We start from the raw sequence: 27,098 nt of genomic DNA on the forward strand, positions 1-27,098 counted from the left end.
CTTAGGTTGCTTCCATCTCTTGGCTACTGTGAATAATGTTGTAATGAAAAAGGGAGTGTAGATATCTCCGTAAGATCCTGATTTCAATTGCTTTGGATATATATACTCAAAAGTGGGATTGCTAGATCACATGTAGCTCTATTTTTAATTTTATGAAGAACCTTCATACTATCTTCTATCATCGCTGCACCAACTTACATCCTCTCCAACAGTATGCAAGGGTTCCCTTTCCTCACTTTTTCCTAACATTTGTTATCTCCAGTCATTTTGATGATAGTCACTATAAGAGTTGTGAGGGGATTTTTGTGGTTTTGATTTGCATTGTTGATTAACTGATGTTCAGCACTTTCTCATGTATTCTCTGGCCATTTGTATGCCTTCTCCAGAAAAACTTCTATTTAGTTCCTCTGCCTATTTTTTAATCACATTGTTTATTTTTTTGCTATTGAGTCAGGTGAGTTCTTCATGTATTCTTGTACTGATGCCCTATCAGAAGTATGATTTGCCAACACGTTCACCCGTTCTATAGGTTGTCTTTTCATTTTATGGATTTCCTTTCCTGTGCAGAAGCTTTTTAATTTGAGTAGCTATCATTGTTCATTTTTGCTTTCATTTCCTTTGCTTTTGGTATCAAATTCAAAACTCATCAAGTCCAAGGTCAAAGAGCATGTTTTTTTTTTTCTTGGAGTTTTATGGTTTCATAAATCCATTTAAATCCTTAATCCATTTTATGTTGATTTTTGTTTATGGTGTAAAATGTGAGTTTAGTTTCATTCTTTTGCAGGTGGATATCAAGTTTTCTCAACACAACTATCCTTTTCCCATTGTATAGTCTTGGGTCCTTTGTCATAAATTAATTGGCCATATATAGTTCATTTCTGGGTTCTTTATGCTGTTCCATTCACCTATGTGTCTGTTTTTATGCCAATACCATACTGTTTTGATAACTAAAGCTTCATAATGTAGTTTGAAATCAGGAAGTGTAATGACTCTAGCTTAGTTGCTCTTTGTTAAGATTGCTTTGGCTGCTCGGGGTCTTTGGTGTAGTTCAATGTGAATTTTAGTCTCACTTTTCTGTCTGTAAAAAATGTCACTGGAATTTTGATAGGGATTGCATTAAATCTGTAGATCACTTTGGGTAGTGTATGGACATGTTAACATTTTTAATTCTTTAAATCCATGGGCGCAGGGTATCTTTCCATTTATTTGTGTCACCTTCAACTTCTTTCACCAATGTCTTATGGTTTCCAGTGTTCAGATCTTTTACTGTCCTAGTCAAATTTATACTTAGGTATTTTATCTTTTTGATCTTACTGCAAATGGGATAGTTCTCTTAATTTCTTCTACAGTTTTCTCATTTTATGGTGGGGTCCCTATGGTAGCATTTACTTGATCTCCTATAATGATTAGTTAAACAAATCTGTTAATGACAATTCTTATTACCTAGCTCATTAAATCTCTAAATCAAGACTAAATCTTCTGAAGTTAGCCTATCAAGATGCCTCTTGATCTTCAGGGAGGTTCTTGAAGACTCCCCAGTGTATTCCTACATTTTCCATAGGGAGAACCCACTAACTCTTTTTGGAATGCATTTCTGAATTCATGACATTCAAGCATGTCTTATCTCCGTGGTCTAGTATCATCTCTAAACGATATTATTTTCTAAAGATCTACTTTTATCTAATGACCCTGAATCTGTTTAACATAAAATTTTATTTTGACATGGATATTACTTAAGAGTTCTTGGGGAGGGCAGCCCAGGTGGGCTCAGCGGTTTAGCACCGCCTTCAGCCCAGGGTGTGATCCTGGAGACCCCGGATCGAGTCCCATGCCAGGCCCTGATGGAGCCTGCTTCTCCCTCTGCCTGTGTCTCTGCCTCTCTCTCTCTCTCTCTCTCTCTCTCTGTGTGTGTGTCTCTCATGAATAAAGAGATAAAAATCTTTAAAAAAAAAAAAAAAAGTTCTTGGGGAGGTATACCAAGCAGGCCTACATTAGTCCTGTTTGGAGCCAAAGAAGAAACTGGCACTTTGGTTTAGTAAAAAGCCTTACAGCCAACAGGTAAATTCACTACACCTCACTGTGATGTTAATTTTATTATGTCAACTTAGAGTGTTTTTGAATGAGGCTCATATTTAAATTGATGAACTCTGAATAAAACAGATTGCCCTCTACAATGTGGGTAGGCCTCATTCAATCAGTTAAAAGACAGCTTCCCTGAAGAAAAGATTCTCCAGCCACTGACTGCAGACTGCATCTGTACCACTGGCTCTCATGGGTCTGCAGCCTGCTGACCCCACACTACAGATCTGGACTTGGTGGCTTCAACAATCATGACAGCCATTTACTATACTAAATCTCTTCCTATATATACACATATCCTATTAGTTCTGTTTCTCTGGAGAACCCTGACTAGTACCCCATGTATTGTCTTATCCTACAGGACATCCAAAGGAGAGTGCCTTATTTTAAGTAAATAAACTCAAAGGCAAAGGGAGTCTGTTCAGGTCATAGAGCAAGTGGTGCTGAGCCTCTGCTAAATGACTCTCCATTTTGTCCAATTTAGAATAAGTAATTTGAGGGGATCCCAGGGTGGCTAAGCGGTTTAGCGCCTGCCTTTGGCCCAGGACCTGATCCTGGAGTCCCGGGATCGAGTCCCTCATCGGGCTCCCGACATGGAGCCTGCTTCCCCCTCTGCCTGTGTCTCTGCCTCTCTCTCTCTCTCTCTATCATGAATGAATTAAAAAAAAAAAATCTTTAGAATAAGTAATTTGAAACCAGATTTTCTAATCTTAAACGAGGATTTCAACTATTTCCATTGTGACCTTGTACTCTCTAATAGATTAAGTTCTTTTCAGTTTATCTCTCAACTCAGGCAAAAGACCCTGCAGGCAAGGCATGACCTGGTGAGAACCAAAACTACCCCCTCAGGAAATAAGGACTACTCCGAGCCAGGAGACCCCAGTGTGACAGACCCAAAGACAAGGATCAACCTGACATTCACTGACCACCTGTATGTGTTAGAGGCATTTGGTGAAGTTCTAACAGGAGGCCTGGAGGCCAAGAAAAATGAAGTCATGGCCAGCTACTGAGAAAGTCAGAGGTCTGTCCTGGTAAGACTTGAACAAACTCACAAGAACCTAGATCAAACCAGACAGGGCCAAGATGGCTGACAAAGTAGGCTGGAAACCCCTGCCCAAATAAGGAAGAAAAGGCTCAAATCCAGCTTCTAAGAAATCTCCACCCAAAGTAGTGAATATAACACAACTGTCAGTTGTGTGCTGTGTTGTATCTGTCCTGTAATTCTTTCTCATAAGGCCACCAAGACCAAAAGATTTGGGTGACATCATTGGGACAGGATGGGTTGAGGACTCAGGGCTCAGTCTCCCCAGTTCATGTGGCAACACTTGTAGCTACCAACCTTTGCTCTCCTTGTATAAACCTGGAAGTATTTTTAGAACATGGGAGACAGTCTTTGAGATATTAGTCCACTATCTTCCCAGTGTTGGCCTCACTAAAATAAATCATTTTCTTGTTTTCATTACCACTCATCTCTCTGCCTCTGGATCTTGTCAGCAAAACTGGTTTGTTTGGGACCCCAAGAGCTAGGTTCTCTGGCCCCCCTTGCGCCCCAGCTATAATCTCCCACTCTCATTAATTAAGATGATATTTAGAAGAGGTATAGGAAACTTATATCTATAAATTCAAGAGGTCTACTAGTCACTGAACTTACACCTTACCAACGTGTTTTCAATTTCTCAGACTAAATCAGTTATGGGCCATTGTAATAATCAACCAACTAACAAATTAATTGACTTTTATGACATACCTATTCTCAAGGTGCTTACAATTACCTAAAAGCTTAAATAATATCAGAGATTTTCAAGACCTGAATGAATTTAATGACTTGCCCTCAAAAGGCAGAGGCACAGTAAGTCATTTAAAAATGTAACTTGAAACCATTAACAAAGCAAAACGGTATTAAATTAAATACATAGCAAGAGGAGATACAGAGACACCAATATGAGAGGACATATTAAAAACAAGTAAACAGCAACAACAAAAAAGAAAAAAGAAAATATTTAGAAAAAAACAAACTGATTTCTGACTCAGCTTGGAAAACTCTCATCAGAAAAAATTTCCATTTATAATCAGAAATCAGACACACATACATATGTATATTTCTTCTTTTGTTAAGGTGACTGAATTGTCATTTACTGGGCCAATTTTCTCATGAACACACAGGCGACTGAGTAGTGGACTGAAAAGGACCTTGGAATTCTCAGTGGAATACCACATTTAAAGCCAATGCCACTTCTTCCCCTCAGTGATTGAAAAGGTCAGGGCTATTCATCAATTTCCTCACCAGGACTGCCTAAATGTTTTGAAAGAACATGCCTATCTTTACAGCTTATAGCATGATTTTCCATCTCACACTGTCCTAGACTTTAACAGGTGGTAATTATGGACACTGACCCCTCACACAGTAGAAATCCTCATATAACTTTTGACTTCCCCATAAACTTTACTAAATAGCCTTATCAATATCATAATCAATTAATATATATTTTCTATGTTATATGTATTATGTGCTATATTCTTACAATAAAGTTTGCTAGAGAAAAGGTTATTAAGAAAATCATAAGAGAAAATACGTTTATAATAGCGTAATTATATATAAAAAAATCCACATATAAGGGGGTCCACACAGTTCAAACCCTCGTTTGGGGTCAACTATATTTTATTGCGTGACAACTTTGTTTTCACAAAAGCTCTAGGATAAGATTCCAACAATAAAGGGGTAGTTATTCACCAAAGGTCATACTGCAAAACACTTCTGCCATTTAGCATTTATCTTCTCACTATTTCACGTTATGTTTATTGCTATACAAAAGTTTTATAGAGACAAATCTAAATCTATCTTTTGACATTTTGGTTTTGCCATGCTTAGACAGGCATTCACTACCCAAAGTTAACAGATATTTTCCCATATATTTTTTATTTATTATTTATATGTTTATTTTATTTTTCACATATTTTTAATACTTTTTAACATTTAATTTCATAACCAATTGGGATTTATTTTGGTGTATGATGAGAAAAATAAATCTAACTCTCTAAAGTGAAAGGCTATTATTAACATGAAGTAAACTATCCTTTATAACTATTTTGAAATGCCTTTAACATACATCAGGTCTATCACTGTTAATGTGTTCAAGTGCTCTCTTCATCTATTCCTAGAGCAATATCATGTCATTTTAAGTATTTTAGCTTTACAGTACATTTTGCCATCATTATTGTATATAAAATAGTATAAATCACACTTGTGCCTAGTTTAAATTCTTTAAAATCAATCTGATTTCCCCTTCCCTTTCAACTTCCCCTCCATACACATAAGCAAATACCATGGTGATTTTGATTAATTATCATTGACCAGTTGATTTTATGAATAAAAATTAAGGCCATAAATTTTCTACAACCCATACTTATGAAATGTATAATAATATTCTCAATGTTGTTTACTGATTTTTCTGAGGTTTGATTTGTTATCCATGTTTATAATTATGGAATAATTTTAAATGACATTTTGTTTATTAGGTTCTAAGTTGTCTGCTCATGAATGTGTAAAAAAAAAACAAACGTGTTAACTATGTTATTAAAATTCTTCATTTTCTAATTTTTTGTCTACATAATATAACAATTTTCAGAAAAATACAGACTAGCGTCACCCATGGTAGGTATGGTTTTGTTAAATTTTCTCATGACTTATGAGAGTTTGGGATGATATGTTTTTATGCTGTGTTGTTGGATGTATAAAGGATCATGAATGTTAGAATTTCTACTGGATATTACATGTCAATATAAAACACCCTCTCTTTTCACCCCATGCTGTGCAGTCACACTAAAACCATACTTTCAGAGACTGAAACGCTTATTTGGCAATTCTTATTTTCTTTCCATTAGCATTGCCTGCGAGACTCAACTTACTGCTTTATTTCTAGTCTGTATTAGGATTTGTCTCTTTAACAGGACACAACTATGTTTGCATTTTAATCTAAGCTGTGAGCAGTTACTTTTATTAAGAGAAATTACCCCATTATAATATGCTATATGATAAAATACTTATAAGTTATTATGACAACTAATACATTGTGCCTAATTACTGACATATCACTTTATTTTCCTCCTTACAATACACTTTTATTGTGCTTTTACCCTCCCTATTTTTCTGTGCCTGAACTGAGTCTTCTTTTTTATTGTTTCTTTACTTAGTAGCCACTTAAAATACATTTCACAACTCAAAGTCTTTTATATTTATACCAAACTACTACACTTACCAACTTTTGGTACCTCTTGCTGTGAAGGTGAACAGGAAACTACTTTAACATTTCTCTCTGTTCTATCCTTGTCTATCTAAAGGTAATCCTGAAATACTCTCCATCTGTGGTAGTAGCAATATGTCAGTTTACAATGAGATCACTTTGATCTACACAGTAGATGAACCTACATAGTGAACCTACATAGTATCTATTATGAGCCAGAAAAAGGGAGGACAAGTAACTTCATATTTAATTAGTCAGAAGTTAGTTCCATTTATCTTTCCAACATCTCTGCACCCTGCAAAAGACAAAGCTCTTACCGTTTCTTTTGGAATCTGCATCTGGCTTGGCTCTGCATTCTAGAAGAATTGAAGAAAAATATAAATACAGACTGACCAAAGCCATCTTCAACACACAGGGACACAAAGCTTGACTTTAAAGGAAATTTTGTTGGTCCTTAAAATCCACAAAATATATAGACGGTAGTTATGTTATGGCTGATGTATTACTCAATCTTCCAAACTTTCACTGATGTGGTTATATTATCTTCTGTGTGTGTGGGTGTGTGTTTTAAGAAATTTTTCTAGATGTAAATTTTTACTTGCTCACTCACTGTATATCATGAATTTATTATTTGGAGGAAAGTAAATCTCACTAGACTGGCTCTCTATATGTGGCACTATTTCTAAATCTTTTTTTTTTTTAATTTCCCCAACTACATCTAAGTTATAAGGTATATTATAATTCAATAGCTATGCCAGATAATAACAATTTGAGCCACAATCTAAACCACAAGTACTATACTTTAAAATGCTACACAAGTTACCTATGTGATTTTTTTCACATATTATAGAGTTGCTTTAATTATATATTTAGAGGGCTGACATAAAAAAAGGCACATATTGATAACAGTATTTTGTTTTAGACACAGAATTTAAACACAGACACCCCAAAGAGAGGAGAAGAGTTCTGTTAATTAGATTCAAAGATCATTTTAAATGCACCCCCCCTTTAAGTTTTCAGAATTTTGTTCTTTGAAAACCTAAAAAGCAGCTGCAACATGAATAATAGACTGACGGCCTACTGGCTCACTCCTTAATGAAAAGCTCACAAGCAATAAATTAAATAACCAAGAAAAAAAAAAAAGGCAGCAGAAGGGAAAAACAGAAGCCTGGAAGATCAAAATTGGACAAGAAGAACCTGAATAACCTTAAGCTGGCTCTATGTTGGCACTAAGTCTAAGAAGGCTGAAGAGCAGTGTTTCAGTTTTGGCAATCTGATAATGCTAACTATTACCCAGGCTAAGATATACTGACGAAGAATTAAAGCTTCATCAAATCACATCTAAAGCTTAGTATTACTTTTTTTAAGGGCTCATTTACAATTTAATAGAGACATCTCCAGATTTAGGATCAGGTGGCCTTTTAAGCATAAAATTGGATAACAGTAGGGGGAAAATGGAAAACTGAATTTAAATTGGGAAATAACGCATTCAACATTTTAAAACAGAAATAAAGACAATTTTATAATTTTCAAAATCTACTTAAAACACAAGTGTTCAGCTTTCAGCCCTATCACAATCAGAAATTCCATGAAATCACAGTAAATTTGTGTCACCAAGGCATGGGGTATTCCCACACTGAAATATATCTGGCTTATAACAAAAGTCAAATTTTATTAACCAGTACACATTCACACTTGAAATATCAGCCTGAGAGATTCAGGGCTATTTGACAAATTCTGGAACTGTGCCCCTAAAACCTTGCCACTTCAATATATACAAATTAATTGCTGTTTAAAGCTAAAAACGGATGGAAAGAGATGTCAAATGCTCAAAAATGGCCAAGCCAAAATCTGTTTTGAAATATTTAAAATACCACTTGTACTGGAAATAAAACAATTTTCTTACCACATAAAAAGATAAAAGTGATTCCTCCAATTATGTTGTTACATAACAAATGAAACCTGGCACTTTTTGCAGAAAAACATTCAAACTATGTCAACTTACTATACATATTTCATTCACACCAATACTATGTAAATACTTCTTATATTTAGACATATTGATACACATATAAAACATGAAATAAATTGCAAACAAATGCCTTTTCATTTCATTTATGTCATTCCAAATAATGCCAATATTAGTAATTAATGGCCATGGGGCTTATTACCACTCAGGTCTCCTTACTTTCAATACTAATACTTTAATTAAGGTACTCTCTTTCATACAACAGGAAGCAAGAAGCTTTACTTGGCTTAGCTAGATGCACTATGAAAATCTGAAATATGAACATTTGTCATATGTAGTGGAGACGATGGCAAGCTTTCAATAACAGCCTTTGAAGTGACAGTTATGAAATAATCAACGTCTCTGTATTCAATCACTCCATCTGAAAGTGTTCACTAATAAACATTTGCTGTCCTAGAAAATACTCTTGCAATTTGATTTTTAAATACCCCTACATTCCACATTGTGGATATCTATTTTCAAAATGGATGGAATATAAGAAAAGAATGCTTATATTAAGTTAAGGCTGAAAGATACAAAAACTACTACTTGGAAAATGTCATGATACACACTGGCCATCAGGTGGCTAGCCCAGATCCCTAGCTCATGTGCATCACAAATCTTTCATCTGCTCTAAATTTACACACCAGTTCCCTTGGGTGGAAGGCATCTTCTTGGCGAAAGACCAGAAGGCTCACGGTCCCTTCCATCTTGGTGCTTCTCAACAGGGAAACAACTTCCTCTTGGGATTTGCCTGCTAAATCTACTCCATTTACCTAAAACAAATGAAACGTTTTCAGTTGCAATGCTGTGCAAACATATGACAGAAGAAAAGACATACACCCTAGAATCTATCAAGTCTACTATGGAGCACAATTCATTTCATGGTAAATTCTGTCATAATCTGGTAATCACCAGGCTGCTGTAGCTAATAAGGAAACATAGACCAAGTATCTAGAAGTGAAACAGGAAGTAGTAAATCTTTTAGCTCTCATTAATAAGCCAAAGCCAGAGCCACCAGAGCACTAAAAAGTAACAAGTAATAAACATATCCAAATTATCATTGTAACACAAAACTTACTGGCTTTGGACTAAGATATCTTGATGGCTTTGTGTATCATAGAATATTTTATATCAAAATAAAAAGGTGTTGCTGTTAAAGGGGGTAATATAGGCACACTAAAAATATTTTGGTAAAACTTTCAATGAAATTTTATTGAAAATCATAAAGATAACTTTTTATCCTTAAAAGGTAAATATTAAAGAAGAACACAAGATAATAATAATATTTATGGAAGGGCAGCAATATTCTGAGGTAGCAATATCTCAGTACTTTTCAACATTTTAAGAGAATCTTACAAAAAAAAAAAGATGATGATGATGATGAAAAAGAGAGAGATTTGAAATAACCAATTCCTGGAGAATCTCATCATTTTTACCTTTAAGGTATAATAATATTATCAGAAAGCATCATATATTTAAAAGAAATAAGAGTGAAAAGTTAAAAACTATTCTATAGCATTCACTTTAGAGAAAAATAACATTTTGTCCATGGCAATAAAGTATATTATTTAAGTTGTAATATCAATATTACCCTATAGTTAAAATACATCTGGGAACCTTTCACTCCCTACTAAAAAGTATCTTGTACAATTCAATGCACCACTATTAAGTGATTGCATGAAATAGATAATGCAATTATCTATTGCAATTATCTATGCAACAGGTCCAAAAAAAGAAAAACTTTCTAGATAATAAAAAAATTAGTAACTTGATACATATTTGTTTTTTTAAATATCCAGATGCTAAGAAAAACTGCCCACAAAACTGTCCATATTGGGGTCCCTGCTCAGTGGAGAATTTGCTCCCTCCCCCTCTGCCCCTCCCCCCTCCTCACTCTCTTTCTCTCTCTCTCAAATAAATAAAATCTTTCCAAAAAATGTGAAAATGTAGTTTCAAAGAAAGCTGATAGCTACAGAACATAAAGCCTAACTCTGAAGAAACACAGGTTGCAGGTTTTTCCCACTGCTAAGAGAAACAAAAGCCTTTGTGATGTGTGGAAAGTAAAGCAATTACGGGAGCAAAGAGATTCTTGAAAAAAGATGAGGCTGGTGCCTGAGAGAGAGAAGGACACACATTTTTTGGACTCTGAGGCAAAGATGACTAAAATCAAGACTCAGCTGAGCCTCCTACTACATAAAACAAGCTACAACCACAAACTTGAACAAATACTACTTAACTTAGACCCCAAGGACAAGTGGCCCTTTCTGGAAACAAAACTCTAAATATAATTTATACTCAAACCTTTCCTTTTATTTAGCCTCTATCAATTCCCCTTTTAAAAATGGTGTCACAAGAACAAAACACAAAGAAAAGGTGTAAGATTTAAGAAATCTAGGCCCAATACACAGCCATGGAAAAATCTGGAAGGCAATCAATCCTCTGCTCCATTACTTTTCAAGAAATCTTTAAGAGACCTTGATCTGGAGGCTTCATAACTACATATGAAGCTAAAAGTAATGAAGAAAGGGTAATGCCATAAAAAAGCACTTTAACATTAGTGTTTGAATTCTAGTTAATAATTAGGAAAGGGGCATCTGCTGCTAAGAATACAGACTACGTTTTCTGAAAAAAACACTAGGGAAAATTAATATTTTTCTCAATCTTTCTTCCTTTCATATATATATATATATATATATATATATATATATATATATATGCAATCACACACACAGAAATTTCTCTGTATGTTTATGTATGCCTAAGATGGCCTGAAAGACCAATGAACCAAAACTCATGAGGTGCAGAAAGGAAATTTTGAAGGACTATTTTTTTTCTGACATTTGATTTTTATGTCTCAGTTCATTCTCCATGCTGCCATTTCAAAACTTCCTCTCATCAAGATACACTATTTTCATTTACTTCATTTGTCTCTTCTGATTACAAAGTAGATATCATTTCTATATTGCCAGACATAAATTTAGAGCCATCTAGAAATATAACCTAACAGATATTGTACTTACATAATGACAAATGTTATGTTATCTCATAAACCGAATGTCTGAGTAACTAAAAATTTATGAGTACACTCAATGAAAAGATATTTCTCATCAAAGAACATGGAAACAAGTAGAAGTAAAGCATAAATATACTTTTATGATGCATATTTCTGCTAAAATAAATAATTTAATATTAATAAAGATGTGAAAAAGAATTGAGCCCTGAAAACAGAACTTTTTAAGAATTATGGAACTTCTGACTTACAGAAGTCACTCACCTCTATAAGTCTATCTCCTGCCTTAAGTCGGCCATCCTGAATGGCAGCCCCTCTTGGGAGGATGTTTTTCACATAAATTGGAGCTGAGCCACCTATTGTTACATCTCGGGAAGTGATGCTGAATCCCAAGCCTTCTGTACCTAAAAATTTGATGACAACAAAAAAAAGTAAATAAAATGAGATACCTTGAATTTCACAGGTGTATGGCATATAAAGGATTTGTTTTTCTCTACCTCAGCTTGACATTTTGTAACTTTCACAGGGGCCTATATTGCTTTTAATATTTAAAAGTTTGAATAGCTTTTTCAAAATAGACTAAATTATGGAAGGTTTAAGTGGCTTACATATAAAAATTCTTTCATCTAAAAAGAAACGGGACTCTAGTACAAGACAGATGAAAGGTAATATACAAGTATGACTGCTAAAAGTTTTTAAATTGGTTGAAATTTTGATATGAAATAAATGTAATTTCGCCATGTGAGAAAAAAAATTCTGTTAATACCCACAGTATCTCAAATATCAATTAATATTGTATAATAATGGTATCCAGATTTAAAGTGTAGGAGGAGGAGAAGGAAAGAGAAAATGATCAGGAAGACCAAAAAGAAATAGTGAAAAGAGAAATTATTCTAGATAACAGAACTTCCCAAAACTATAATTAAAACTATTTACTGACAGGATGAACCATATTATATTTGTCTAGTTCTCTTCTATTCACCTAAATCTTACCATGTATCTTTCTCAATCAATAAATAAAATTCAAAAAAACAAAGGCAAATTACCCAGGGAACACCCCATCTCAGATCACTGTTATCAAGTCTAAGCACCATCATCACACTATGCTTAAAGGTATTGAAATTAATAAGGCATTTACAGATAACTGTGCTGGTCTGTATAATTTCAATTCTAGGTTCTTCAGCAGCTTTCTTGACAAGTACTCGTAAGTGCAATACAGTACAGGAAAGAGGCTATATGTTACCAGAACCAACATGCAACAAGTCAAAATGAGCCAAGAAAAAATGTAAAGGCTACAACAAATTTCTAGTGAATCACACAATTTTTATAACACTTCTAATAATGATTAATTTCTACTGGAGCTTTTTTAAAAATTATTTTTTAGGATATTAGGTTCCATTTCAGTTGAAATGATACTAGGACAAATACTTGCTCATGTGGGAAAATGAGCTATGTAAAGGTGAAAATTCTATGAAAGAATACATTAATTTGATGCAGCACTCAGTACAAAACTAGAAGCAAGAGTACAAATCTGTGGGTAAATAAATATGGGCAAGTAACTATGAATGAAAACGTGGATGAAAGAAGAAACAAAGCTGATATGAAGAAAACACTCCGTAGTTATACCTGTAACGAAACTTATCATATATATATTCTCAAATTCAAACAAAACCTTCATTTACTTCAAGTCTGAAGTCACTTTAATGTGCCTGGATTGTTAATTTCTTGAGTCTTCTGTGCTGAAGACTTGAATGGCATTTTGTCTATATGAAATTTTCCTAATTATTCTGCTGGGACCTTTCCTTATGTCTCTGTGCTTTCATGAAGCTCTAATGACTTGCAATAACATTTATTAAGAAAGAATTCTAAATTATTCTTTTTGCAATATTAATTTGTATGAACTACAAAGACTGTTATATGAACTTCAATACTATTAAAATATCAGCAATAACCCCTAAATCTGTAAGCTAAAAGTTTAGGCAGTGACCTTTAAAAGAAAGATAAATAGATATCAATTTTCATTTAGCAAAGCCAACAAAACATTTTGCACTGACTGAAACAGATTACAGACCTTCTCCTTTGACTTTATTAAAAAGCTAATTTCTACAAAACAGCAGGGTATTTGAGAATGGCAAAATGGCAATAAATATTAAGAAATCATAATTATGGAAGCAAGTACATAAGGGCCATTCTATTTTGTCATGTTTATATGACATGGTTCTTAAATTATACCTAAGAATCATTATAATGAAGGCTCCTCCTTTTAGCACATAGAACTGATCTCAGTTTATGAAGGAACTGTCATTCAAAGCATATCAGTTCACTGTGAACTGAGTTTAAAGTCTAACATTGACACACCCTATGTTTTTGATGCGCTTCTTCATTAAAAATGCTAAATGCAACAATCATAATTGATAAAAAATCTTATCTGTGAGCTACAATGAAGGCTTGTTCAATTCTCAGACACTCATTATTATCAAAATATCTGTATTTCATACTAATAAAAAAGGATCAGCATTCTTCACTCTTATTTATCATAAACTTAGTTTAATTTTCATATAAAATATTTGCAAAGTATTGACAGAACACACAGTTGGTTTCTGCCTTATTGCCACACATTCTCACAGTAAATTAACATCAAGATACAGCTATGAGACTCTTTATCATTTAGAATACTCAAAGTCAGAAAAACATGAAAAGAAAGCCACTGTTCCCATTTTTTCTGATCTCGATGACTGAGAACAGTCTTTCTCAACTAGCTGTGTCAACATAATCATATCTTTTAAAATGCTATTAAAATAAAACTGTTAATTTCTGTATTCAAAAGAATGCTTCTATTAATGGCAAATAAAATTTCACTTAATTTAAAAGTTCATATTGTATCAGTTGTTAAAATATAATTGTGTGAAAAACGTAATTATCTAAATAAAAATATGCCTGTTAGTGTAAAAGGGCAAAGATATTTATGAACTAATATCTTTATGACAATGACCAAGGAAACTATTTTTCCTCTGTTGAGAGATCCCAAGCAGAATTTTAGTTTTTATATAATCCATTTGTGCTTATTATGTTTTTGCTTAAAAACAAGGTCCTGTCATTTGAGTAGAGAAAGAAGACGACAGGTTCTGATACTTTTCTCATCTAGGAATGAATAAAACTAAAAGGGGTTTATGCTGATATTACTCTGCATTTGAAGGGGTTTCAAAAATGGAGTAAAGCTGTCAATTCCTGATCATGTCAACCAAGTATTTGGAGCTTAAAAGTCAGTAACCAGAAATAAGGAGTTTGTGGTTCACATAAAGTTCAATGAAAGAATATAATTAGAAAGGAAATAGGAATCTCAGACTTCACAACCTTGTAAACCTTACTCCAAGTGGAAAGAATGGTTTAAATGTCAGGATATGGAAAATGGTCTAGGAAGACTCTGCTAACAGCCATGTGACTTGAGGAAATCACTCTACCTCTCTTGGATTCATTTCCACCTAACTGTAGGAGTTGGCTGAACTCATAAAAAGAGAAATACTCTTTATGACACCATTTTGAAAGATATGACATTAAAATAGATCAGAATGCTCAGCTAAAATGGATAATTAACAGCAAAAGTGTAACTCAGTGCCTGGAGGGGACAGTGTTTGGAAATCAGAAGATCAAACCTAGCAGCCTACGCTAAGTCAGTCAAGAACAAAATGGAAAAGTACGCTTCCTGTACACAAGGATGCATAGTCTATGGAAGGGATACTTACATAAAAAAACTGACATAAGGCATCACGTAATAAAGAGTTAGCAAGGTCCATTAAATTGCCCTTGTCATCTTAAAAAAGGAAAGCAGCGTAACATTCTGGTTAAGTAGCAGACAAGGAGCCACCTGCTCGGTGAATCTACTTTCTATCACGAACCACTGACAGCTTCAAATTAATCAGTCACTTGCCCTTACCAAAATGATTGGGTTCATATGGAGGAGCTCTCACATCCTCTCTGAGAGCTATGTCTGCACTTCAAGTGGGGTGATCCAAACAGTCTAGTCCTCACTATTGTTTTGGGTTTAATTATATCCTGAAACCAATTCCTTCTGTTACCAAAAATCTTAATCACAGTAGTGGCTGCTACTTTCTTCACAGAAACTTATTTTTAAAGCCTTATTTTTTCTAAACTCCTCACTTTCTGACACAGCAAAATGAATCTGAAAAGCATAAAAACTACAATTTTCAATACTTTAAGTCATTATAACCGTTCTTTCTTATAATAATGGATTAGTTGATTTGATTTTTAAAATAAACTCCATAAAACAAAACAAGGTGGGTCATACCTTTCTTCAGCTGGATATTAAGCCTCTTGCCTATTTTTTTCGTATTATAACCACTGCTTACATTTGGACTAAATATATTTTGTGGGGCCTGGGCCAGAGCTGACGGTGGTTTTCCGGAGGGGTGTGTGCTCTGAGGTAGTAGGCGGGGGTGCGAGTCTATGTGCTCGGGTGGGTGGTTCAATCTGGGTGCTCTGGGCAGCGCCTGAAGTCCAGCACTAGTCACACCCCTGTTATCCATATACTGGCTGTCCGGACTGAAGTGGCTTGAATAGTAATTGTTCTTCTCACTTTGGGAGAGTTGTTCGTACTGCTCTTTATTTGCTGCAGGAACCACATGGAACCAAATGATGGGTGTACGCATGGCTTGGCGAAACATATGTTGTGCTCTGGGTTTGAGAAAGAATGGAAAATTAGCAAATTAAGACTGGCAGACTAGAAGATATTATGAGCTTAATTAAGTATACTAATTAAGCAACAAGAACTGCCAGACTTTGTTGAAACGGAAAAACAAAATCCTGATATCCCATTTATCAATCAAGTTTGCAAGCTCTGATAGAAGCATAGCTGTTTTCTCCAAATATAAATTTTTTATTCTCTTAATAAAAATGAGAAAATTATCTATAACTACAGATAAAATACCGGGTACTCAATCACAAATTATTAAATAGTTTTAAGCACAATAGAGGTATTATAATTGCAATAGGAACAGAAATTAAATACAATCTTGTCTCTACAACATTATCCAATACATTTAAAACTTACATTTTGTTACATGGAACCACTTGAGTTTTTGAAGAAATAAATATATGTAGAAAACTATAGAAATCAACTATCCATTATCAGCAAAATTAACACAAGTGTATGCAAAATTCTTAAGAAAACCAGTGTGGCCTCAGTGACTTAAAATGTGAAGAGTTTTGGTCCTGGTGCTAGTCCACGACCAGCCTGAGCAACTGCTCCAGCTCACGCTCATTCATGACTCAGATCTCACACACGAAATCCTTATGATTTCTGCTCACTTTTGTCCTATTTTAGAGGAACTGGACAACTTTTATCTTTTTAATTGAGTAATGACTTAAATCAGGATAAAGAAAATTGGGTGGACCACACTGTAGTTCAAAGGAGCTTTCTCTGCTTATTTATAAGATGAATCATTACATGCAACAAAGTCGGGAACGTGAGTTAAAATATAATAAAGCCCAGCACACTGGCAAATTTTCTGAAAGGTGAGGAAGTAGCAAAATTGTGAAGTATAAATTGGGCCCATAATATTTTAAGAAGCGCTCTGTCAGTCAGAGGGCATTTTGAAATATAGTCTAATGGTAGTAATTACCTGTAGTTTGATTAAATTTTTAAAAGCTAGATAATGACAGAGACATGTTGTTTGAAGCATTTCAATGGACTACACTCTCTCATGCCTCGAGCATGAAAGAACAGCAGTGCAGCCAGCACACACTTACTGTTCAAATCTTCTATTTCGAAGGTCGCCATCATTAATCCTGACAATGCAATCATTTTCATGAAAAAGGTTTTCTTGTTCAGCTTTACCACCTTTCTCCAATCGTTTTACTAATAACCCCAGGGTTCTGGAACATTAAGAATGCAAATCATTACACATGTAATATTTCTACTACCATGCACAATGCCCTACTGCTTTAATGCTGGTATTATATTTACAAAGACTTCCTGATAAAGGAGTACATTAAATCGTTATTAATACACTTGAAAATAACACCAACACAAAAAGCACAACCATATAAATGAAGTGCAGAAATGGATCCTTTCAATAAATGTAATAAATTGTTTCTGGTTGTCAGGATTATGTTTCTGAAACAAACTATGTACTCCTCTCTATGCTTAGAAATGCTTCAAACAGAGCTTGCCTGATGGTTCACTAGATATCGCAGTGTGGAGCATAGGAGACCATGCACTTGTGGATAGCTCTGGCAGTTTTCTGTTTTAAGCCGGCTGGTTCACCGTGCACGCGCAGGTGATCAAAGAAAGGTTAACCTCAGTGCATTGTACAATTGCAAAGAAAAAGAGGAAAGTTTTGATTCTTGGCATCTGAATTTGATGGTGCCTAAGCGTCTCAAATTTCAAAACTTGTTAGGTCTCCCAAAAGTGAAAAATTTGTTGCCATTATTCCCATTTAGAGACAAATAAGAGAAAGCCAGTGACAGGTTCGAATGTCAATGGTTCAAACCTCATCAATGTGTGCTAAAACTGCAGGTTGAAAGAAAAGCCTGAATGAACTGTTAGAGACCAATAAGGAGATAAAAAAGCAAAAATTAGTAGGGTACTTGGTCTAGAGTACTAATATCTTGACTGACAGAAAGAATATTCTAGATACCCTGACAAGTGGCAAACATTATCTGACCACAGTACAAAGAACAGGAATCTTTACCTAGTTCTGGTGCTGTGACTGACTTGATGGCTAGCATAAATTCTGTATGATGATCACATTAAAAATTTTTATGAACCTATCTTGGGCCTGTCCAAAGCTTAGATTTTCTTTCATAATCTCCATATTTAGAGATAATATCCATATAGATACTCAAATTTAGAATCCTGCCAAAATTAAAGTTGATATTTCCAATAGTTCAGATATAGATAATATATCTTCCAACAGAATACAATTTGCCATGCCCTATATAGGCTTTCCAGGAAAAAGATACCCATATAGACAGCTTCCTCTTTTAAACGTTTACAGTAATTCTTATCTGTCCTGTGGCCATTTATCTCTGTAATTCTCTGTAATTGTTACTTATATACACATCTTATCTCTACTAGTGCATTGTAAGCTCCTGCAAGATGGAGAAGATGGGAATCAGCAACGCAGGCTCAAGCACCTAAATAGTAGCAAGGTCTTGACAAATGAAAACCACAAGAGTTTAGCTCAGGCAAACAAGTCTCACGTTTCTAAGAAACTTTCTGCAAAGAAGAAAATGAGCCAAAAGAAATTTAGATTCAGATCCTTTTCTTCATGAAGATGTCATTTACACCAAATTATGATTGAACTGAAATAAACTTGAAAGCAAAAGGTCCTTTTTCACTGGTTATTTTGCAACTTCAACTTGTTTCCTTCATGAATATTTACAGAGTCATTCTTTAACTTCATTTTAATGTTTATTGTTAAGTACAGTACAGCATGTTTTATCCTAAGGTCAAGTCCACCAACTGGCAAAGGTCATCAGAGGAGGTAACATTTAAATCGCCTTTTGTAATTTCACCATTTGAGGATTAGTACCTACTAGTCTAAGAATCTAAAAGTCTTAGTGACTGATAAAAACATTATTACATATGTAATGTTTGGTTACTCACTACCATATATTGGAATTAAACAAATCTAAAAATCCCCTCAGCTCAAAGGGAAGAACAAAGTATGAGCAACCTAATGGTCTGAGTCTTATTTGGAAGAAAGAGATCCCACAATACACACCAATAATTATTAAGTTACTGTTAAAATGTCATCTGTGCCCATGATCTGTCTCCTAACACTTCCCTGTTGTGTGTGTTTCTATGTGCAATTGACTAAGTGTTCTAAGAGAGGAATCGATTAAGATATATCCATGATTCTGTTGAATGAGACAAAATAATTTGAGACATCAAATTAAATCACAGTTCTTGACAGTATGAGAACTAGAAGACATTTGGCCACTTCACCCTCAAAGCAACCATATAAAAGAACAGCTTAAAGGAAAAGATGATTCAGCCACCCACAGACAATCACAACACAATCATACATGAGGCACCACACTTGTTGCTAAGGCTATCTCTACAGACCAAGAGCGCTTTGCAGGGTGCATGCATTTGGTGTGCAGTAAAAGTATGCCTTTCCAAGAGTCACTCCAGTTAAGTAATTAGTTCTAAATTGGTGAAATCATGAGCTATTTCTCAGTATGGTTACAAAATTTCTGCAATCTAAAGTGATGAATAATGATTACGCTTTTATGTATTCTGAAATATTTTATGTATTCTAAAATAGCCTATAGAATACTTTGATACATATATATTCTTATATACACACACACACATAAATATACACACATACATATACACACCTATACACAGAGAGGGAGAGACAAGAGACAGACTGTGTTTAATGAAAATTACTCAGCAGTTAACTAGTACTGATCATTTGTTTAAATTTACAAATTTACCCCAGATAGCTCCTTTCAGTATTTAACACAGTTTAAAATAACACAACTTGGAAATACATAATTTAATTCTACAAGTAGCACCAATATTTCTCAGATGAGTAGGTCTATGGATTTATATTCATCTAGATAATCATTTTTCTTTTACAATCTACTCCCTCCCTCCCCCAGGAATCATTCTAGAATAATAATTCACAGTAAAAAAAAAAAAAAAAAAAAAGCATGGCATGCTTCATTTATTCAATGGCCTGTCTTTCCAAATAAGTCCTCATATATGGCCTAATTCATCAGTAATCCTAATATGCAGTGAAAAATACAAATCAAAAATAAATACACCATCACATTCATATGGAACATAAACAGTTTATTAAATGAGGCTTTTAGAATCCAAAGTTGTTAAAATAGCAGCAAAATCTTAGACTCTTCTTTCTCAGTGCTGGAGACTAGAAAACCCACTGGGGAAGGGAGGGCGGGGAGGAAGAATTTTATCCTAAGTAACACAGCAAGTGATCAGGGAATCAACGGAACAGACTGAATTAAGGAGAAGTTAGTAGCCTGCTGATTTCTAAATACTTGACCACACTATTAGAATCATTCTCTCAAAAAAGAATGGATTAATTTAAAAGTAAAGTGGTACAATCTGCAAAATTATCTCATTTGCTTCACTAGGTGAAAATGATTACAAAAAGAATGGGAAGGAACTATCAAAAAAACTTCACAAGAGAATTGAACTGATAACAGAACAGCGAGCCTGAGAATGAAAAGTACCCTCTGAAGGGAAATCAACAGGAAGTTGTAACACTTTCATCTTCCTGAAAAACGTGAATGCAAGCACATAGATCTCCATGCCTCCCACATTCAATTTAAAGCCATCTCCAACAGTATAATTAAAAATAAATTTTAGGTATGTTTTTTGCAAATTCAACCAGCACCTAGTATTTGTTCTAGAGTAATAAAGAACTGACTGCCTATGGCATTGTGGTCCCTGTAACACTTATTAGAGACATAAATGAAGTTAATGAAGTCCCAGACATTTTGGCATGTCCATATGCTGGGATAGAGAATAGTTTTTCCTCTAGGCAGTTAGTACTGAAATTCCTTATCAGGGACAACCATTTTCCATAAGAAGAAGTCACTCTGCAAAAAATAGGAAGAGGAGGAGAGAAAAGAGGCAGTGGGGTGAGCTCTGGGTGGGTTACAGTCCAGAAGAACTCCCCAGATGAAATGCACAAACAGACACAGGAGGAAAGAGGCGGTGCGTTTATTAATATGGAGAGGCAGATTTACGAAGGTGTGTTTGTAGGGTTTGGGGATATAAAAACAGAACCTCCCTTACCTGTGTGAATCTAATGTAAACCCAACTTGGCACATAAACTTTTAGAGCACACAGATTTTTTTTCTGCTAAATCTGAAACATCCCCATGCCTGCCCAATTTCTACTATTTCCTTTTTTTTTTTTTTTCAAAATTTTGGGGAAAAGTACTATATCCACTATGTACAAATCTCACTTCTGAATGATTTTTCTATAATAAATATCTGCAAACATATACATATTTCTTTAAGCCCTTTCTCCTGGCTTCTGAGCAATGTTTCTTACAAAAGGGGGTGGAGCAAAGACTACAGTCACAGAAAGCAAGCCATTGAAATGCTGCATCTTTGTACATGACTTTGGATGTATAATTAGAAATTTAACTGCTTAGATTATATTAAGGATTGCACCACTACATTTTTACAAGGTTCATTAGCCTAATTATACATTTAATTAAAACAAACTCAGTCATACATGTTAACATTTTCAATTCTAAGTATAAATTACAACCAATGATAAAACCAAAAATAAGTAACAAATGTTTTATTGACATCTAAATTGGCTAAGCAAGTCTGAGTTTTGCTTTGATAAAGTAAGCTCCCACAACGGCCACCCAGCTGTATGGAAATGATCATAATTCATCCTAATAAAAGCTGACACAGTATAAACACCACAACTGTGGTGAAGTCAGAGTCAGAGTGGGCAGGGTGGGATCCCATCAGCAAGACCATCTCACCTCATTGAACACTACACATGGGGGGCCAGCCATTACCTACATTTGATCCCTGAGAACTATAGCCACCATCACAACAGGCACAAACAAAAAAAAGTTCAACTAAGTCCCAAATTAAAAAGAAAAAACAACTTAGTTTTTTAAATCTTTAATAGAGGAGATAAAATAGAACAACAGCAACAAAAAGTAAACAAGTAGAGATATCCTGAGGTGCGTGAGTGGCTCAGTCGGTTAAGCATCTGCCTTCAGCTAAGGTCATGATCCTGGGGTCCTAGGATCGAGCCCCATGTCAGGCTCTCTGCTGAGAGAGCTTCTTCCTCTACTTGCCAGTCCCCCTGCTCCTGTTCTATCAAATAAGTAAAAATAAAATCTTAAATTAAAAAGAAAGTAGAGAAATCCTTCAGCTTAGGGCAGAGATGACAGGCATCATACTTCTACACTTAAAGATTTATCTAAATGTAAGCCACAGGGACGCCTGGGTGGTCAGCAGTGGGGCAGCTGCTTTTGGCAAAGGTCATGATCCCAGGAGCCAGGATGTAGCCCCACATCAGGCTCCTGCGAAGAGCCTGCTTCTCCCTCTGCCTATGTCTGTGTGTGTGTGTGTGTGTCTCATGAATAAATAAATAAATCTTTAAAAAATAAATAAATAAAAATAAATGTAAGCTACATTATTCTAAAACAAATGTATTTAGTATAGTCCTTTATTAAACAAGTCTACAGCTAAGAATGAACTGAAAACTTTCAGACAAAAGACTACAGATTCAGTTAATAAAGTTAAGTCATGTTTTCTCAGAAGTAAATTAAAATTGAATACTCAAAGAGCATATTTATTTTTTGAAAAGTGATAATCAATTTCAAAATTCTACAATGATCAGAAATACACAAGCCCTGAATAAAGCTTTCCTTATATGAACTAGTCCATGAAATTCAAATTGGCTATAATTCTTCAGTAACATATACATTGAACTAACTAAACTAGTGTATACGGTTGGCCCCTGCACAATGTGGAGTTAGGGGTGCTGACCCCAATGCAGTAAAAAATCTGCATATAACTTTTTGACTTTCTAAAAACTAATAGCCCAACTGCTCTCGATAATGTAAGTCAATTAACACACATATTTTGCATGTTATATGTATGCTGTATTCTTAAAGTAAGATGAAGGAAAGAGAATGTTAAGAAAATCATAAGGAAGACAAAAAAACATTTGCAGTACTGTATTATATTTATAGGGGGAAAATCCATTTATAAGTGGATTCACATATTCAAACCCATGTTGTCCAGGGTCAGATGGACTCTTGCGCCTCTCCCCAAATATTATGATTAGAAAAGAGAGAAGAAGGAATTTTAGATATGAAAAATACTAGAACAGAAACTCCATGATGACAGGCATTTTTATTTGTTTGGTTCTCTAGAACAGGGCTGGCAAATTACAGCCCACAAGCCAACATTCAGCTGGCCACCTGCTTTTTATAAATGCAGCTTTATTGGAACACAGCCACACTCATTTGCTTATATATTGCTTATGGTTACTTTCGTGCTACATATTTGCAACAGAAACTCGGTGACCCATAATGCAAAAATATTGACTATCTGACCCTGTGAAGGGTTTGCCAATCCCTGATCTACCAAACGTCTAGAAACCAGAATACCGCCTGGTAGATACCAGATCTTTTAAAAAACAAACAAAAAACTTGCTAGATAAAATAAACACAAGCATAGGAGTACTATTTGCATTTGAAAAAGTACTGTGAATGAACACTGCAAGGACCACAGGTCTAAGAAAAAGAAGAATGTATACAAATGGGAACTGTCCATTACAGAAAACACCCAGAGAAACAGACTGCCCTTTACCAAGGATAATATGCTTTAGCGATACTGGTTTCCACAGGAGAAAAGATGTAGAATATCCACTGTAAGTTATATTTTGGAGTTCAGGTAAAAGAATAACTATTATTTAAAAAAATGCAATCATATTTCTTGAAAACCTTTAACAATTTCTCCATTATTTACCGAATAAAGTCCCACAGGTCACTCATAAAGTGCTTTGTAACAATCTCTCCAGTGCTATCTTATAATAAATTGTTTCAAATCCCTGATTCATTATTTCTATTTCATGTACATGTGACTATGGCCTCTTCCTTTCATATATTCTCTTCCTGGGAAAGTGTATTATTCCAGAATGTCACTAGCAAAACTGCTGTATTTCCTTCAAAGAACAGAAGAACAGATAAATTTCCATTGCTCCACTGGGGGTACACCACAGCACTCAATATTTCATACTTCTGCTAACTCCCTATGGCATTTGTGCACAGAGTTCTTTTGACACATAGCATGGATTTTTTATATACACATTTTTAAATCGGACTTTTAAGTCCCTTAAAACCAAATTTAAAATTTAAATCTTATAATTTCATAAACCCAACCTGTACAGTACACATTTTTTTATCTTGCTTATTAAATACCTAACATTACATTACATTACTAAAAAGCCTCAGAAAAACTCATTAACATCTATCAAGCCAGGATATGTCTTTATTTGTCTAAATCTAATATAATAGCTAATATGGATAGCCACGGGTTCATTCACAATTTTACTAGTAAACTTTACTGAGCAAAACCTATGGGTCAAATTCTAGAAATTTAGGGATCCCTGGGTGGCGCAGTGGTTTAGCGCCTGCCTTTGGCCCAGGGCGCGATCCTGGAGACCCAGGATCGAATCCCACGTCAGGCTCCCGGTGCATGGAGCCTGCTTCTCCCTCTGCCTGTGTCTCTGCCTCTCTCTCTCTCTCTCTCTCTGTGACTATCATAAATAAAAAAATAAAAAAAATAAAAAAATTTAAGAATATAAAATAAAACACAGTTTCTCTACCAAAGGAAATGACAATTATTTGGCATAACTCTCCTGAAAGTAGAAGCATTTGTGATTTTACATATGAAGGGTATGTTTGACATTTACATTAGGAGGAAATCAAATTACATGAGTGAAGTGAAAATTGATTTCAAGGTAATGAAACTGTGAATAAAGAGTTCTGGATGGAGATCAGTTAACTTTATTTTTTAAATACATACAAGATGATGACTAAAGCAAACCAGCATCACAGTGAAAGAAATAATCAACACAACTAAAAGGCAACCTATGGAGTGGGAAAAGACATTTGCAAATGACATATCTGATAAAGGGTTAGCATCCAAAATATATAAAGAATCTATAAAATTCACTCAAAAAATAAATAATTCAATTAAAAATAGGCAGAAGACATTAATAGACAATTTACTGAAGAAGACATCCAGATGACCAACAGATACATGAAAAGATGTTCAACGTCACTCATCCTCAGGGAAATAAAAATCAACACTACAACGAGATATCACCTCACACCTCTCAGAATGGCTAAAATCAACAACACAAGAAACAACGGGTTTTGGCATGGATGTCGAGAAAGGGAACCTTCCTGCACTCATTGGTGAGAACGCAAACTGGTATAGCCACTCTGGAAAACAGTTTAAAGCTTCCTTAAAAGGTTAACAAGAGACCTACCTTAAAACCCAACAATTGCACTACTAGGTATTTACCCAAAAAATAAAAAATACTAATTCAATGGGATACACACACCCCAATATTTGTAGCAGTATTATCTACAACAGCCAAATTGTGGAAATAGTTCAAGTGTCCAACAGTTGATGAATGGATAAAGACATGTAGTATATATACAATGGAATATTACTCAGGCATAAAAAAGAATGAAATCTTGCCATTCACAAATGACACGGATAGAGTTAGAGAGTATTATACTAAGTAAAATAAGTTAGAGGAAGAAATACCATATATGATCTCCCTTATATGTGGAATTTAAGAAAGAAAATAAATGAACAAAGAGAAAAGGAAAAACAGCAGAAGGGAGAGGGGCAAACCAAGAAACAGACTCTTAACTACAGAGAACAAATTGACGGTTATCAGAGAGTGGATAGAATGGGAATGGGTTAAATAGGTAATGGGGATTTGCACTTGTGATGAGCACCAAGTGATATATGGAAGTATTGAATCACTATATTTTACACCTAACACTAACATTATACTGTATGTTAACTAACTCGAATTTTTAAAAATCTTTTAAAAAATATCATCAAGGGGAAGATAATACTATCTCTTCTATACATCTGTTTCTCTCTGTGTCTAGGTACTGAGGCAGTGGTTGGGGGATGGGTAGCCATATGCCAACTGTCACTAACGCCTCCAGTCAAAAAAGACCATCTGACTCTACTCTTAAATATAGTCATTGTAAATAGGCCCAGCAAGATCCTTTTCAAAAAAATTCATTATCCCTCAGACCACAATAATATTTAAGTGGCTTTAAAAATTTCTCTAACTTGACTTTATATTTCTTACTATTTTCTTGAATTTGGATTCAAGATATCTTGCATTGTACATCTTCTCTTTATGATATATAATTCACATCCCATATTGTTCCTTAGACTTTTTGACTTTGAAATCCAAATCCGAAAGCAATACTGACATATATGGGTCACTTTTATGAAAATAAGTATTCAGTAAGTGTTATTCAATTAGTCATATCTCGAAAATTGAGAAGGCCCAAATATAATTGGAATTTTGTACAAGGTAAGTTATTCTTGGAAATTTCAACTTACATCCCATGAATATGTATTCTTTTATTCCCATAAGAATAAAATTTCTTCATGAATTCCACTTAATTTCTTCCTTTCTGCTATACTCCATTGCTTAATTTGCCCTTGCGGCCACCATGGAGCTGATGTAGCTCCCTTTATAAGCTGTCCTGTCATCACATTTAAAAGCATCAACAAGCCAGCTTCAGTTACATAATTCAGACAATTCTTCCTCTACCAACTCAGAGAGTACCTATTATATGTCAACATTTATCCCATAATTATAATTGTGTGATTTCCTGGCCATCACTCCATCTGGACTTTAAATCTCTAGAGAAAGATTATTCCTGTTCATCTTTGTTTCCTAGTACCTAACACAGGAATCCTCACACAGTAAATGCTTGGGAAGCTTCTGACTGAATGAAAAGAATCCACCTCTAAGCATTTCTGAGAACAAGGATACTGGGTGTGTATGCCTCCTTAAGACTGATTTCTAGGATTCTGGGCAGCCTGTCTGTTTTTGCCCTCCCAATGATAACAATAACTATCAAGTCCATGTGGAAGCTTAAAAATACAAGTATTGGTGAAAAAAATATATTTCTATCGTTTCCCAAGATAAAAAGTAGTA

At 34.7% G+C, this 27,098-nt stretch overlaps 1 protein-coding gene across 31 annotated transcripts in view; it reads right to left on the reverse strand.

The window, feature by feature from the left end:
• PARD3 (par-3 family cell polarity regulator) overlaps window positions 1-27,098 on the reverse strand; it is a 649,441-nt gene that overhangs the window by 242,230 nt on the left and 380,113 nt on the right. For 21 of the 31 annotated variants that reach the window (XR_012030741.1, XM_072825188.1, XM_072825184.1 and 18 more), the window contains 5 exons: window positions 17,108-17,233; window positions 15,648-16,033; window positions 11,606-11,745; window positions 8,976-9,104; window positions 6,638-6,676 (listed from right to left, as the gene is read on the reverse strand). Coding sequence is in view for 30 of the 31 variants with exons in the window: in XM_072825188.1 (XP_072681289.1) it covers window positions 6,638-6,676; window positions 8,976-9,104; window positions 11,606-11,745; window positions 15,648-16,033; window positions 17,108-17,233 (820 nt within the window). In the remaining variant the exon portion in view is untranslated. The remainder of the gene's footprint in view (window positions 1-6,637; window positions 6,677-8,975; window positions 9,105-11,605; window positions 11,746-15,647; window positions 16,034-17,107; window positions 17,234-27,098) is intronic. The other 10 variants (XM_072825191.1, XM_072825187.1, XM_072825190.1 and 7 more) reach the window with 1 other exon arrangement.

This window comes from Canis lupus, chromosome 5 (genome assembly GCF_048164855.1).
Source record: "Canis lupus baileyi chromosome 5, mCanLup2.hap1, whole genome shotgun sequence".
Lineage (NCBI taxonomy): Eukaryota > Metazoa > Chordata > Mammalia > Carnivora > Canidae > Canis > Canis lupus.